The following is a 17,251-nucleotide window of genomic DNA, read 5'->3' on the forward strand; positions in this document are numbered from 1 at the left end:
CTCCTTCTTGGTCAAGTAGCCCTTACACAGCCTGTAGGTGTGTTGGGTCATTGTCCTGTTGAAAAACAAATGATAGTCCTACTAAGTGTAAACCAGATGGGATGGCGTATCGCTGCAGAATGCTGTGGTAGCCAGGCTGGTTAAGTGTGCCTTGAATTCTAAATAAATCACAGACCCCCACACCTCTTCCTCCATGCTTCACGGTGGGAACCACACATGTGGAGATCATCCATTCACCAAAAACCCCAAATCTCAAATTTGGACTCATCAGGCCAAAGGACAGATTTCCACCGGTCTAATGTCCATTGATCGTGTTTCTTGGCCCAAGCAAGTCTCTTCTTCTTTTTATTGGTGTCCTTTAGCAGTGGTTTCTTTGCAGCAATTCGACCATGAAAGCCTGATTCACGCAATCTCATCTGAACATTTGATGTTGAGATGTGTCTGTTTTACTTAACCTCTGTGAAGCATTTATTTGGGCTGCAATCTGAGGTGCAGTTAACACTACTGAACTTATCCTCTGCAGCAGAGGTAACTCTGGGTCTTCCTTTCCTGTGGCGGTCCTCATGAGAGCCAGTTTCATCATATCGCTTGATGGTTTTTGCTACTGCACTTGAAGAAACTTCTGGATTGACTGACCATGTCAGAAGGTAATGATGGACTGTCGTTTCTCTTTGCTTATTTGAGGTGTTCTTGCTGTAATATGGACTTGGTATTTTACCAAATAGGACTATCTTATGTATACCACCCCTACCTTGTACCACCCCTACAACTGGTTGGCTCAAACACATTAAAAAGGAAAGAAATTCCACAAATTAATTTCTAACAAGGCACACCTGTTAATTAAAATGCATTCCAGGTGACTACCCCATGACACTGGTTGAGAGAATGCCAAGAGTGTTTAAAGCTGTAATGAAGACAAAGGGTGGCTACTTCGAAAAACCTCAAATATAAAATATATTCTGATTTGTTTAACACTTTTTTTGGTTACTACATTAGGTAGCCTAGTGGTTAGAGCATTGGGCCAGTAACCAAAAGGTTGCTGGATCAAATCCCCGAACTGACAATTAAAAATAGGAAAATAGCAAGGCAGTTAACCCACAGTTCCCTGGGCGCCGAAGCCATGGATGTCGATTATGGCAGCCACCCGCACCGCTCTGATTCAGAGGGGTTGGGTTAAATGCGGAAGACACAATTCAGTTGAATGCATTCAGTTGTACAACTGACCAGGTATCCCCCTTTCCCTTTCTATATGTGTTATTTCATAGTTTTGATGTCTTCACTATTATTCTATGTAGAAAATAGTAAAAAAATAAAGAAAAACCCTTGAATGAGTAGGTGTGTCCAAACTTTTGACTGGTACTGTATATTCCAATACAATACATGTTTACATAATTGATGTAATGCACAAATAATTCCTGACACAGGTTGATCCTAGCGGCTGAGATAGTCTTCGGTCTAGATCAGATCAACCCTGTTCCTGGAGAGATACCCTCCTGTAGGTTTTCACTCCAACCCCAGTTATAACTAACCTGATTAATATTATAAACCAGCTAATTATTAGAATCAGGATTGCTAGATTAGGGTTGGAGCAAAAAACCTAAGGAGAGAAGCTCTCCAGGAAAGGGGTTGTGCAGCCCTGGTCTAGATGGTATATATGAGTGGAACATTAGATATGGGAGACAGAAGAGGTCCTCTCACCGTCTCCGGGAATGATCCTTAGCGTGACGGTGTTCCCGGCCTCCTTGATCAGGTTGACGATGTCCGAGTGGGACTTGTTGGTGATGGAGCAGCCGTTGACGGCCAGGATACGGTCTCCCACCTTCAGCTTCCCACAGCGGTCCGCAGGGCTCCCCTCGATAATACGCCCTATTTTGTGGGGCATGGCCACACATGCATTTCCAGCTTTTTGCGTTTGTGTGATTCAGAAAGTGTGTGATGTGACATTTTTGGTGGTAAGGGGTGTTGTTTAAAGAGATAGAGAGGTGAAAAGGGGCAGAGGAAGAAGAGGAAGAGAAGAGAGAGAAAGGAAGGAAGGCAGAAGGTTAAGGGTTTATTCACCAAACCCACCAAGCCAAGTGCCAACAGAGTGTGCCCGGAAATCTGCTATGAGAAATGGAAAGCGTTTGCCAAGTGCTGTCCCCGACTAATAAAAATCTCGGTCAACCAAAAGTCGTCTGTTCTTTCAAACAATCGATTGGACTCAATTTTAAAACTTTAATTTTTCCATAAATAGACACACCCTATGTGTTTTAATAAAATCAACTATATGCTAGTCTGATTCTGTTTGATGAAATAAGACAAAAATGACACAAGAGAGAGCCAGAGATCAAGATACCCAGAAGAGAGGGACCTTAACCTGCCCATTCTCCTCCCGCACTTCACCTGTTGCGTTTGTATTTCTGTTCAGTGTATATTAACGTCTTCAAATATCAAAATCATTGTCTTGTGGTTAATCAAAATTCTATCCAAATCTACATGAAAATGATACAAACCTAAAAAATAACTTCTACTGCCAATTATGTAAAAATAGCCTACATAAAGCCAACAAATAAAAACACCAGCCTGGAGGTAGAAAATATCCTGATTAAAATAAATATCCTATGAATCACATTGGCTACCCATGGCCAGTCTGCAATGAACTTGAAACATTGTATCAACTAACTTGGGTCCAGCCCCAAGCTTATGCTAGCAAACTTGCAACATTGTATAAAATATGCTGTGCCCTCAGAGTTTCCCATGCCAGTGAGCTCGGGACAGAAACAGCTGGAGGCTATTTTGGGTAAGGGATAAGAGCTCATCAGGTAGACGTTTCCACTGGATCAGACATTTAGCATCACGATGAGTGGTAATCGAAAGGGAGAGTGATGGATTTTAAAAAAAAATACATTGAGGACCTATTGCCATTCTCAATGGATGTAAAAACAGACATTGTTTGCTTGTTGTTTGAGGTGAAGAAAACATTACTTTGAGAAGCTCCACAGCTCTTTAGTGGTGTTGCGTTACGCCAATCAGAAATACTACCAGATCCCCAAATGGGCACATTTATAGGCCAGGTAGCCGATAGGCCTACTTCTATGCGTAATCAGGTGCGTTTCCTTTGTCAACATTGACAGAAGCGCTCAACAAAAAAAACTATAAAATGGAATAAACCAAAACTTGTTTCTCACAAGTGTAGCATAGGTTGTGCGCTCTGCAAACAATGTGTCCACTCCTACAATGAGAACATTAAAAGACTGGAATAAAAATATATTGAATTGATTAACAGAAATTACCATAACCAAACAAACGTTGTAGATTAGAAATTATAGGTATTAACGGTAAAAGTAGGCTACTGCTGGTGATATACCATATGTAATGGGGAATTGATAGACACTAACAATCAAGGCAAACAATCCACACAATTAAGTTTTGAAACAATGAATGTGCACAAATTTGCAGGAAAGCGCACATTGGAGAGAGACTTGCATTGTGAATTTTTGCCACAACCCTTCTTGGACTGTGTCATCCACGCAGTCGCCGAAAGGATTAGTCTCAGCCTCCTCAATGAATTAGTTCACTGAGATGGGCACAAATCAGACAGGTGTTTCGTGTGCCACACATTTTTTTATATATATTTGCTACTGCTCGACAAAAAAAAAGGTTGGTCGACAAACAGCCAAACAATCGACCAGTCGACTAATTGGGGTCAGCCCTAATCTCAATTATTACAGTGAACTATTGCACATATCATTCCCTCTCTCTCTACTCCACTTCTTGATTTAACTACAAACAATAATCAAATCTAATTGTATGTCACATGCGCCGAATACAACACCTTACAGTGAAATGCTGTATAGTTAAGAAAATATTTACTAAATAAACTAAAGTTTTAAAAAATGCAAACAAAAAGTAACACAATAAAAGTACATAAGAATAACGAGGCTCTATACAGAGGGTACCGGTACCGAGTCAATGTGGAGGCTATATACAGAGGGTACCGGTACAGAGTCAATGTGGAGGCTATATACAGAGGGTACCGGTACCGAGTCAATGTGCGGGGTTACAGGTTAGTCCAGGTCATTTGTAAAGTGACTATTCATAGATAATAAACAGCGAGTAGCAGCAGTATAAATCCAAAAGGGGATTTAATTGTTCAGCATTTTAATGGCCTGGGGGCAGAATCCCTCTCTCCACTGGGATTCTCTGCCTCTTACCCTATTACAGGGGCTGAGTCACTGGCTTACCAGGGCTCTTCCATGCCATCCTTAGGAGGGATGCATCACTTGAGTGGGTTGAGTCACTGATGTGATCTTCCTGTCTGGGTTGGCGCCCCCCACCCCCTGGATTGTGCGGTGGCGGAGATCTTTGTGGGCTATACTCGGCCTTGTCTCAGGATGGTAAGTTGGTGATTGAAGATATCCCTCTAGTGGTGTGGGGGCTGTGCTCTGGCAAAGTGGGTGGGGTTATATCCTGCCTGTTTGGCCCTGTCAGGGGGTATCGTCGGATGGAGCCACACCGTCTCTGACCCCTCCTGTCTCAGCCTCCAGTATTTATGCTGCAGTAGTTTATGTGTCGGCGGGCTAGGATCAGGCTGTTATATTTCTCCTCTCTTATCCGGTGTCCGGTGTGAATTTAAGTATGCTCTCTCTAATTCTCTCTCTTTCTCTCTTTCTTTCTCTCTTTCTTTCTTTCTCTCTCTCTCTCTCGGAGGACCTGAGCACTAGGACCATGCCTCAGGACTACCTGGCCTGATGACTCCTTGCTGTCCCCAGTCCACCTGGTTGTGCTGCTGCTCCAGTTTCAGGAAACCTGACCTGTTCACCGGATGTGCTACCTGTCCCAGACCTGCTGTTTTCAACTCTCTAGAGACAGCAGGAGTGGTAGAGATACTCTGAATGATTGGCTATGAAAAGCCAACTGACATTTACTCCTGACGTGCTGACCTGTTGCACCCTCGAAAATCACTGTGATTATTATTTGACCCTGCTGGTAATCTATGAACATCTTGGCCATGTTCTGTTATAATCTCCACCCGGCACAGCCAGAAGTGACTGGCCACCCCTCATAGCCTGGTTCCTTGCTAGGTTTCTTCCTAGGTTCTGGCCTTTCTAGGGAGTTTTTCCTAGCCACCGTGCCTCTACACCTGCATTGTTTGCTGTTTGGGGTTTTAGTCTGTGTTTCTGTACAGCAATTTGTGACATCAGCTGATGTAAGAAGGGCTTTATAAATTTGATTGAAATTTGAGAACAGTCTATGACTAGGGTGAGTGGAGTCTTTGACAATGTTTTGGGCCTTCCTCTGACACCGCCTGGTGTGGCCTGGATGGCAGGGAGCTTGGCCCGGGTGATCAGTCTGTCTCTTTCCTCTGCGGTCAGTCACTCCAGTCTAGAAGAGCTCTGTGGAGCTCAACTCATTGAGTTCTGTACAAACTAGAAGCTTTGATGGTTTCACAGCAGGATGTGTTTGTCTAATACACAGAGAGAGGGGATGGATGGGTCTCTGTGTCAGAGTAACTGGGATCCATGCAGATCAAAAGGTCATTTCTCTACACTATTGATCAACAACCAATGTGTTTCACTTTGATATGATTAACAAATTGGCACAAACTTGCCAACTCTTACTATTTGTGTATAGTACATGAAGCTGTGCTTTACTAGATCATTGGATGCCCATAAGCAGTGTAAGCCTGATCAGCACCCCTGTGCCCAGAGAGACTCCCAGAGCTGTGGTCAGGCAGGGAGAGTGGCAGCAATATCTCTAGGCAGCAATTGTAGGCAGACAGGGCACGCAGAGGGACAAAAAGAGCTGTAGGACAGTGGGAGGTCTATCAATCTACAAATATTACAATAATCTTCCCCCTTAATAACTAATCCAAGTCAACCCCGTTTTCATGATTCCTGGTAGATCATGAAAATAAAACAGGAAGTATTTTTAACAATATATAACAATATATCCTCTATAGAGGATAACCTGCTGATTACAACCATCTAGATGTCCGTCTAACGAGTGATGTAAACAATATTTACAGTTTCTGTTTTTTTTTAGTTACAACAATTTACCCATAAGCAATATGAGTGATTAATTGCAACTTGTCACAAGAACATGGATTTTAGTGCATTTGCTGTTTATAAGGTGATCGTTTAAAAGAAAACAAGTAATATGATTACTATTTTGGCATGTTTCATATGGGGGTCGCCAAAACGGAAAGAGAAACACAACACTTATTTGTCAATCACTCATATTGATATCATGTTGAAACCCCCAAAAATAGAGAGGGGAGTCGAGCTACACATCCTGTCTAAAAAAAACACAGAATCTGAGAATAATATGTATATCACTGGTTAGAGGACAATTTGTAGAAGACAGCAAGCTACATTTTGGATTGTTGCATTTTGTTTCAAAGTTGGTCACCAACACAGAAAGATAAACGCAAAACTATTTTGTTAAATCACTCATCGATATAAATTTGAAATCAATAGAGCAGGGGCAAACGTGTGGGGTGTATACACCATTTAAACTAACACTATTCAAAGGCCACACTGAATCTGATAATACTTTTTATATCACTGGTTAGAAGAGAATTTGCTGAAGACAGTCATCTAAATTCTAGAATGTCAGATGGAAGTTTTGTGAGGCTGTCAAAATGGGGAAGGAAACAAATCAGATGCTTTGTTACTTATCTTCAACGAATCACAACCCACCATATAGCAACAGTGACAAGGGTTGGCTGTTATTTCAGTGATAGTTTGACTCTCAAACCATGTACAGGCGTAGTTGTGAGGCCAGCAACTTTTATACAGAGAGCTGAATTTTCCCTGCCATTTGAGTTTGAAAATGATAGTAGAAAACTGCCAGAGCATATGACAAAATCAATGGTACAAAACGAATGATACTGATCTGTTTCAAGCCATCGTTTTCATCTCATTGCGATTATTATATAACGTTTATACTAACATCACTAATCTGAGGTAAAAAAAGATGTGCAATTCCCCTCCATTCGAGGTGGTCAAAACGTGAGGTTGTGCAATGTAGTAACACATACTGTCCACATACAGGAAATCAGTGCAATGTAGTAACACATACTGTCCACATACAGGAAATCAGAGCAATGTAGTAACACATACTGTCCACATACAGGAAATCAGAGGAATGTAGTAACACATACTTTCCACATACAGGAAATCAGAGCAATGTAGTAACACATACTGTCCACATTCAGGAAATCAGAGGAATGTAGTAACACATACTTTCCACATACAGGAAATCAGAGCAATGTAGTAACACATACTGTCCACATACAGGAAATCAGTGCAACGCAGTAACACATACTGTCCACATACAGGAAATCAGAGCAATGTAGTAACACATACTTTCCACATACAGGAAATCAGAGCAATGTAGTAACACATACTGTCCACATACAGGAAATCAGAGCAATATAGTAACACATACTGTCTACATACAGGAAATCAGAGCAATGTAGTAACACATACTTTCCACATACAGGAAATCAGAGGAATGTAGTAACACATACTTTCCACATTCAGGAAATCAGAGGAATGTAGTAACACATACTTTCCACATACAGGAAATCAGAGGAATGTAGTAACACATACTGTCCACCTACAGGAAATCAGAGGAATGTAGTAACACATACTTTTCACATACAGGAAATCAGAGCAATGTAGTAACACATACTGTCCACATACAGGAAATCAGAGGAATGTAGTAACACATACTTTCCACATACAGGAAATCAGAGCAATGTAGTAACACATACTGTCCACATACATGAAATCAGAGGAATGTAGTAACACATACTTTCCACATACAGGAAATCAGAGCAATGTAGTAACACATACTGTCCACATACAGGAAATCAGAGCAATGTAGTAACACATACTTTCCACATACAGGAAATCAGAGCAATGTAGTAACACATACTGTCCACATACAGGAAATCAGAGCAATGTAGTAACACATACTTTCCACATACAGGAAATCAGAGCAATGTAGTAACACATACTGTCCACATACAGGAAATCAGAGCAACGCAGTAACACATACTGTCCACATACAGGAAATCAGAGCAATGTAGTAACACATACTGTCCACATACAGGAAATCAGAGCAATGTAGTAACACATACTGTCCACATACAGGAAATCAGAGCAATGTAGTAACACATACTGTCCACATACAGGAAATCAGAGGAATGTAGTAACACATACTGTCCACATACAGGAAATCAGAGCAATGTAGTAACACATACTGTCCACATACAGGAAATCAGTGCAACGCAGTAACACATACTGTCCACATACAGGAAATCAGAGCAATGTAGTAACACATACTGTCCACATACAGGAAATCAGAGGAATGTAGTAACACATACTGTCCACATACAGGAAATCAGAGCAATGTAGTAACACATACTGTCCACATACAGGAAATCAGTGCAACGCAGTAACACATACTGTCCACATACAGGAAATCAGTGCAACGCAGTAACACATACTATCCACATACAGGAAATCAGTGCAACGCAGTAACACATGCTGTCCACATACAGGAAATCAGAGCAATGTAAAATAATCGAATATTTAAACATAAATCAACATTTAAATTTGGGCTTACATTTTACACATATACTTCTCGATAGTTTAACCATTTACAATAATAAAAAAGATCTTTAAGCGGGCGCTCTAGAAATAACTCTCCCTGCCTACTTATTAGAACCTGTCAAGCCATAGTATTGATTTTATTCTATTCATTGTTATTTCAGACCACATCTGAATTATACAACATGCTTTCACTTGTGATCAATTATGAAAGACAGTATAAATATTACAGCTCTTTGGGCTGGGTTACAGTGTCTCTGCTTGACAGAATGAAAGAAAATAGAAGAGGATCACCACTCACTAGAAAATAAAATAATGAGGATGAAAGCTATTCACCAAGTGCCAGAAATATGCACTATTCAGAAACTCATTTGCATAGAAGGGACAGTACCCAATAGTCAAACAGCGATTAGTTACTAAGAAAAATATGTTCTACTGTATATTGAGAGAAAGGTTGAGTGTGTGTGTGTGTGTGTGTGTGTATATAGTGCATGCCTGTGTGTTACCTATATTTAAGTATAGTAAGGTAGAGATTACATGGGGGTCTTACCAAAGGTGGTGCCAGACTCAGGTCGGGAAACTGAGGAGACGATGACGAATCCAAAGCCCTCGTTCTCCCCGCGGTGGATCTCCACGTCGTAGGGCTGCAGGGCGGTGTTGACCACAGCACTACCTGAGCCTCCGCCACCCCCGCTACCGATGCCGCTGGTGGAGCCGCTGCCAGAGCCGCTGCCAGAGCTGACCGTGTTGAGGGAGTTCTGACTGCCCTGGGGGGTCCGCTTCCCCTCAGTCAAGGAGGGGGCCTGAGTGCTGCTGTGGTGTGACGAGGCTGGGGACGGGGGCACCTCACCCTCCCCTTTAGACACTGTGTAAGAAGAGGAGAAAAACAGATGTTAACGCTGTCAGACTGACAAGAAGCAAACTATTACCAACACTTCACAGCAACAGCACACAGCTCATAACACCAAATGAAACACAAAATGAAAGGTTTTCCTAATCAACATGGATAACGCTGCTCCTCTCTACCCACTGAGGATCACACCGATAGAAGGAAAAAAGAGCAGCATGCTCCCTGTTGACCAACGGTCACGCTTTGATCTATTTCCCCCCAAAACATCTACAGATATGGCTTCCGGATTGCATCACAACAGAAGGTTCCCATCTTATTTCCTGGCATTGAAGCAGTGCTTCATACAGGGCATCGCTTCTCTGACAGACCATTGTGCCCTCTGTCTGGGCACTCTCATCAATGGCTGGTAGACAGGCTAGTGTGTGGAGGGCATGGGGAAAGGTTGGAACCCTCTTCATCACATTTATGAACCTTTATTCATTCTGCTAAAGGGCAGGCTGGGAGCGATGAGCGCCTCTGACAAACATTTTTCCCACACACCCATGGACTGTTGAAGAGCAGCGGGGATGAACCTGCAAATATCAGCCCTGTCCTCGGGCCCTTCACTGCTCTGATGAAGACAAATGGAGCCAGGAGCAGTGAAAGGCCTGAATGTTACAGCACAGACTGCTGTTGATGGTACTACTGCACAGACTGCTGTTATTGATACTACTGCACAGACTGCTGCTGATCATTTGATGTACACAACATGCCTAACACTTAGAAGATGCAAAATATGTTTTACTGTGAAACAAACAAGAAATAAAACAAAAAAACAGAAAACTTGAACGTGCATAACTATTCATCCCCCCCCCCCCCCAAAGTCAATACTCTGTAGAGCCACCTTTTGCAGCAATTACAGATGCAAGTCTCTTGGGGTATGTCTCTATAAGCTTGGCACATATAGCTACTGGGATTTTTGCCCATTCTTCAAGGCAAAACTGCTCCAGCTGGTGTACAGCAGTCTTCAAGTCATACCACAGATTCTCAATTGGATTAAGGTCTGGGCTTTGACTAGGCCATTCCAAGACATTTAAATGTTTCCCCTTAAACCACTCGAGTGTTGCTTTAGCAGTATGCGTAGGGTCATTGTCCTGCTGGAAGGTGAACCTCCGTCCTAGTCTCAAATCTCTGAAAGATTGAAACAGGTTTGCCTCAAGAATGTCCCTGTATTTAGCGCCATCCATCATTCCTTCAATTCTGACAATGCTGCCACCACCATACTTCACTGTGGGGATGTTGTTCTCGGGGTGATGAGAGTTGTTGGGTTTGTGCCAGACATAGCGTTTTCCTTGATGGCTAAAAAGCTCAATTTTAGTCTCATCTGAGTACCTTCTTCCATATGTTTGGGGAGTCTCCCACATGCTTTTTGGCGAACACCAAACATGTTTTCTTATTTTTTTTTTATAAGCAATGGCTTTTTTCTGTCCACTATTCCATAAAACCCAGCTCTGTGGAGTGTACGGCTTAAAGTGGTTATATGGACAGATACTCCAATCTCCGCTGTGGAGCTTTGCAGCTCCTTCAGAGTTATCTTTGGTCTCTTTGTTGCCTCTGACTAATGCCCTCCTTGCTGGGCCGTGAGTTTTGGTGGGCCTCTCTTGGCAGGTTTGTTGTGGTGCCATATTCTTTAAATGTTTTAATAATGGATTTAATGGTGCTCCGTGGGATGTTCAAAGTTTCAGATTTTTTTTAGAACCCAACCCTGATCTGTACTTCTCCACATCTTTGTCCCTGACCTGTTTGGAGAGCTCCTTGGTCTTCATGGTGCCGCTAGTTTGGTGGTACCCCATTGCTTAGTGGTGTTGCAGACTCTGGGGCCTTTCAGAATGGGTGCATGTATACTGAGATCATGTGACAGATCACGTGACACATACATAAAGTCCACCTGTGTGCAATCTAACTAATTATGTGACTTTTGTACCAGATCTTACTACTCCTGTCTTATCCGGTGTCCTGTGTGAATTTAAGTATGCTCTCTCTAATTCTCTCTTTCAGCACCTGGCCATGCTGCTGCTCCAGTATCAACTGTTCTGCCTGCGGCTATGGAACCCTGACCTGTTCACTGGACGTGCTACCTGTCCCAGACCTGCTGTTTTCAACTCTATAGAGACAGCAGGAGCAGTAGAGATACTCTTAATGATCGGCTATGAAAAGCCAACTGACATTTACTCCTGAGGTGCTGACTTGCTGCACCCTCGACAACTACTGTGATTATTATTATTTGACGATGCTGGTCATCTATGAACATTTGAACATCTTGGCCATGTTCTGTTATAATCTCCACCCGGCACAGCCAGAAGAGGACTGGCCACCCCTCATAGCCTGGTTCCTCTCTAGGTTTCCTCCTAGATTTTTGCCTTTCTATGGATTTTTTTTAGCCACATTGCATGCTGTTTGGGGTTTTAGGCTGGGTTTCTGTACAGCACTTTGAGATATCAGCTGATGTAAGAGGGGCTATATAAATTGATTTGATTTTGATTTGATTTAGGGGCTTCATAGCAAAGGTCTTTTTCGTTTTTTACATTTATTTTTTAAATATGGTTTTTCATTTCACTTCAGCAATTTGGACTATTTTGTGTATGTCCATTACCTGAAATCCTTATAAAATCTGTTTAAATGACAGGTCGTAATGCAACAAAATAGGAAAAATGCCAAGGGGGATGAATACTTTTGCAAGGTACTACAGGACAGACTGCTGGTGATGATGATACTACTGGACAGGCTGCTGCTAATGATGATACTACTGGACAGACTGCTGCTGATGGTACAACTGGACAGACTGCTGCTGATGGTCCTACTGGACAGACTGCTGCTGATGGTACTACTGGACAGGATGCTGCTGATAGTACTACTGGACAGGCTGCCGCTGTCTACTGTCCAGTAGACTGCTGGTGATGGTACTACTGTACAAACTGCTGGTGATGGTACTACTGGACAGACTGCTGTTGATGGGAGTGCTGCTGATGGTACAACTGGACAGACTGCTGCTGATGGTCCTACTGGACAGACTGCTGCTGATGGTACTACTGGACAGGCTGCTGCTAATGGTACTACTGGACAGGCTGCTGATGGTACTACTGGACAGGCAGCTGCTGATGGTACTACTGGACAGGATGCTGCTGATGGTACTACTGGACAGGATGCTGCTGATGGTACTACTGGACAGGATGCCGCTGTCTACTGTCCAGTAGACTTCTGGTGATGGTACTACTGGACAGACTGCTGGTGATGGTACTACTGGACATACTGCTGTTGATGGGAGTGCTGCTGATGGTACAACTGGACAGACTGCTGCTGATGGTACTACTGGACAAACTGCTGCTGATGGTACTACTGGACAGGCTGCTGCTGATGGTACTACTGGACAGGCTGCTGATGGTACTACTGGACAGGCAGCTGCTGATGGTACTACTGGACAGGATGCTGCTGATGGTACTACTGGACAGACTGCTACTGATGATACAGGACTGCTGCAAATACGGCTGCTGATGGTACTACTGGGCAGACTGCGGCTGATGATACTACTGGACAGGCTGCTGATGATGGTACCACTGGACAGGCTGCTGATGATACTACTGCACAGACGGCCGTTGATGGTACTACTGGACAGGCTGCTGCTGATGGTACTACTGCACAGACTGCTTCTGATGGTACAGTACTACTGCACATACTGCTGTTGATGGTACTACTGGACAGGCTGCTGCTGATGGTACTACTGCACAGACTGCTGATGGTATTACTGCACAGACTGCCGCTGATGGTACTATTGGACAGACTGCCGTTACTGGTAGTACTGGACAGACTGCTGCTGATGATACTACTGGACAGACTGCTGCTGATGGTACAACTGTGTAGACTGCTGCTGATGATACTACTGGACAGACTGCTGTTTATGGTACTACTGGACAGACTGCTGTTGATGGTACTACTGGACAGACTGCTGCTGATGTTACTACTGTGTAACATAAAAAACAGAAAATCAGAAAATCACTACCAGAAAATCACATTGTAGGATTTTTTATGAATTTATTTGCATATTATGGTGGAAAATAAGTATTTGGTCACCTACAAACAAGCAAGATTTCTGGCTCTCACAGACCTGTAACTTCTTCTTTAAGAGGCTCCTCTGTCCTCTACTCGTTACCTGTATTAATGGCACCTGTTTGAACTTGTTATCAGTATAAAAGACACCTGTCCACAACCTCAAACAGTCACACTCCAAACTCCACTATGGCCAAGACCAAAGAGCTGTCAAAGGACACCAGAAACAAAATTGTAGACCTGCACCAGGCTGGGAAGACTGAATCTGCAATAGGTAAGCAGCTTGGTTTGAAGAAATCAACTGTGGGAGCAATTATTAGGAAATGGAAGACATACAAGACCACTGATAATCTCCCTCGACCTGGGGCTCCACGCAAGATCTCACCCGGTGGGGTCAAAATGATCACAAGAACGGTGAGCAAAAATCCCAGAACCACACGGAGGGACCTAGTGAATGACCTGCTGGGACCTGCTGAGAGCTGGGACCAAAGTAACAAAGCCTACCATCAGTAACACACTACGCCGCCAGGGACTCAAATCCTGCAGTGCCAGACGAGTCCCCCTGCTTAAGCCAGTACATTTCCAGGCCCGTCTGAAGTTTGCTAGAGAGCATTGGGATGATCCAGAAGAAGGTTGGGAGAATGTCATGTGGTCAGATGAAACCAAAATATAACTTTTTGGTAAAAACTCAACTCGTCGTGTTTGGAGGACAAAGAATGCTGAGTTGCATCCGAAGAACACCATACCTACTGTGAAGCATGGGGGTGGAAACATCCAGCTTTGGGGCTGTTTTTCTGCAAAGGGACCAGGACGACTGATCCGTGTAAAGGAAAGAATTAATGGGGCCATGTATCGTGAGATTTTGAGTGAAAACCTCCTTCCATCAGCAAGGGCATTGAAGATGAAACGTGGCTGGGTCTTTCAGCATGACAATGATCCCCAACACACCGCCCGGGCAACGAAGGAGTGGCTTCGTAAGAAGCATTTCAAGGTCCTGGAGTGGCCTAGCCAGTCTCCAGATCTCAACCCCATAGAAAATATTTGGAGGGAGTTGAAAGTCCGTGTTGCCCAGCAACAGCCCCAAAACATCACTGCTCTAGAGGAGATCTGCATGGAGGAATGGGCTAAAATACCAGCAACAGTGTGAAACCTTGTGAAGACTTACAGAAAACGTTTGACCTCTGAAATTGTTGGCAATTACAGAGGTAATTGTCAACAAAGGGTATATAAAAAATTATTGAAATAAACTTTTGTTATTGACCAAATACTTATTTTCCACCATAATTTGCAAATAAATTCATTAAAAATCCTACAATGTGATTTTCTGGATTTTTTTTCTCATTATGTCTGTCATAGTTGAAGTGTACCTATGATGAAAAGTACAGGCCTCTCTCATCTTTTTAAATGGGAGAACTTGCACAATTGGTGGATGACTAAATACTTTTTTGCCCCACTGTAGCTGTTCTTTGAAGGTGTTCATTGCAAATCACACTGGAAAACATAGTGTCCATGTCTAACTAGCTGTGTTTACCTCCGTAGCCGGTCTTGCGTCGCACAGTGAGGTTGACGTGACCCTGCTTGGCGGCCTGCTGCATCAGCTGTACCACCAGCTGGTGAGACTTGCCCATCACTGCCGTGCCGTCCACACAGATGAGCTCATCCCCTGAACGCAGGCGTCCATCCTCATCCGCCGCCCCATACTTCACTATGTGGCCTATGTAGATCTATGGAGAGAAGATGGGAGGGTAGGGGAGAAGAGGAGAGAAAATAAGAGAAAAGGCGAGTACAGAAGAGGGGGATGATCGGAAAGGTTGTTGGTCAATCAACAGTAGATGGTAAAAGAACATCAAGGTGAGATATTGACAGGTAAGATTTTCTTTTTCCAGCAGCACTAACATAACTCAGACTACTCCTGGCCAAGCTAGAAAGGTAGCTAGTTAGTCTTCCTCATCTTTCTCCGCTTGGCTGTGATAGGGTCAACTTGGGGTCATGATAGGGGCTGCACCAAATGTTTGATGTATTATAATAATTGATTATACTTATGTTGTATTAATAGAAGGGGAAGGGCTATAAGACCCCTCCACCACTACATTTATAGGGTCCTAGACTACAGATTAACAAATATATATATATATATATATATATATATATATATATATATATATATATATATATATATATTCATTATAAGGTTTAATATTGTTCCACTATTATTTTCTAGTCTTTGCCTCTTATAAAGAAACGGTCTGAGAGATGTGTGTTATTGCAGTCAAAACAGGGGTTTGTGAGAAAGCGCATCAAGGCTAAAAGAGATTCATAGACACAGAACCCTGCAGGTGAGTGAAAGAGATAAGAGACTAGTCTGATTTACCACTATATAGCAACTTGTGGAGTGGAAAATTACTGCTGAGCACTTAGAAAACACTGGAACTATTGTATCTCTCTTGCAAGTTTGTAAAACTGTGTATGCATGGGCTTGGTCTCGTGACTAGAAGGTAGTGATGTAGGCAGTTACATCACTAGGGGTTGACTGCAAGCATATTAAAAGCACCTTGGACATTCCCTATTTTGCAGAACTCAGGAGAGACATCGGTTGTATGTTTGATGTTTGATCTTTGACTTCTGTCTACAGCTGTATTTTTATTAAAATTGTAATGATTTATAAGTGCACATTTGGAGTGTTCTGTATTTGTCAAGTAAATAATGGAGCACAGAAAAGTGGAACCAACAGCTGCACAACCGGTCTAAATCTCGTGTGTCATTATTTTCCTTCTCCAAAAGAGGTAAAGACCAGGTTACGAGAACCAACAACTTGGCCTCTAAAAAAAAAGAAAATTGGTCTGAGATGTATTTTTCTCTCTGATTGAGGCTGCAGCAAAGAGATGAAAAACAGAGGAGCAAAGACCACCTCCACACACAGATCAACACTGCTGCTGAAGTCGATTCAGCTGGCTCCAACAGAGGAGCTAAGACCACCGCCACACACAGACCAACACTGCTGCTGAAGTTGATTCAGCTGGCTCCAACAGAGGAGCAAAGACCACCGCCACACACAGACCAACACTGCTGCTGAAGTTGATTCAGCTGGCTCCAACAGAGGAGCAAAGACCACCGCCACACACAGAACAACACTGCTGCTGAAGTTGATTCAGCTGGCTCCAACAGAAGTGTTTATAACCATCAAATTGGAATGTGAAATATGGCATTCAATGATGGTCAATATATATTAAAAAACATGATAAATATATGTGCTAATAAACGGAGAATAAGTGTTCAATCCAAGATTAAAAACATACTTAAAATAAAACCTATAGACACAGTTGAAGTCGGAAGTTTACTTACGCCTAAGCAAAACAAATTAAATTCAGTATTTCACAATTCCTGACATTGAATCCCTGTTAAAATATCCTGTCTTAGGTCAGTTAGGATCACCACTTTATTTTAAGAATGTGAAATGTCAGAATAATAGTAGAGAGAATGATTTGTTTCAGCCTTTATTTATTTCATCACATTCCCAGTGGGTCAGAAGTTTACATATGCTCAATTAGAATTTGGTAGCATTGCCTTTAAATTATTTAACTTGGGTCAAACATTTTGGGTAGTCTTCCACAAGCTTCCCAGAATAAGTTGGGTGAATTTTGTCCCATTCCTCCTGACAGGGCTGGTGTAACAGTCAGGTTTGTAGGCCTCCTTGCTCGCACACACTTTTTCAGTTCTG

The 17,251-nt window shown here is 42.7% G+C and overlaps 1 protein-coding gene across 9 annotated transcripts in view; it reads right to left on the reverse strand.

The window, feature by feature from the left end:
* LOC110494499 (membrane-associated guanylate kinase, WW and PDZ domain-containing protein 1) overlaps positions 1-17,251 on the reverse strand; it is a 190,447-nt gene that overhangs the window by 10,362 nt on the left and 162,834 nt on the right. For 8 of the 9 annotated variants that reach the window (XM_021569624.2, XM_021569620.2, XM_021569621.2 and 5 more), the window contains 3 exons: positions 15,065-15,257; positions 9,151-9,465; positions 1,699-1,902 (listed from right to left, as the gene is read on the reverse strand). In XM_021569624.2, the coding sequence (XP_021425299.2) occupies positions 1,699-1,902; positions 9,151-9,465; positions 15,065-15,257 (712 nt within the window). The remainder of the gene's footprint in view (positions 1-1,698; positions 1,903-9,150; positions 9,466-15,064; positions 15,258-17,251) is intronic. The other variant, XM_021569623.2, reaches the window with a different exon arrangement.

Source organism: Oncorhynchus mykiss, chromosome 17 (assembly GCF_013265735.2).
Source record: "Oncorhynchus mykiss isolate Arlee chromosome 17, USDA_OmykA_1.1, whole genome shotgun sequence".
Lineage (NCBI taxonomy): Eukaryota > Metazoa > Chordata > Actinopteri > Salmoniformes > Salmonidae > Oncorhynchus > Oncorhynchus mykiss.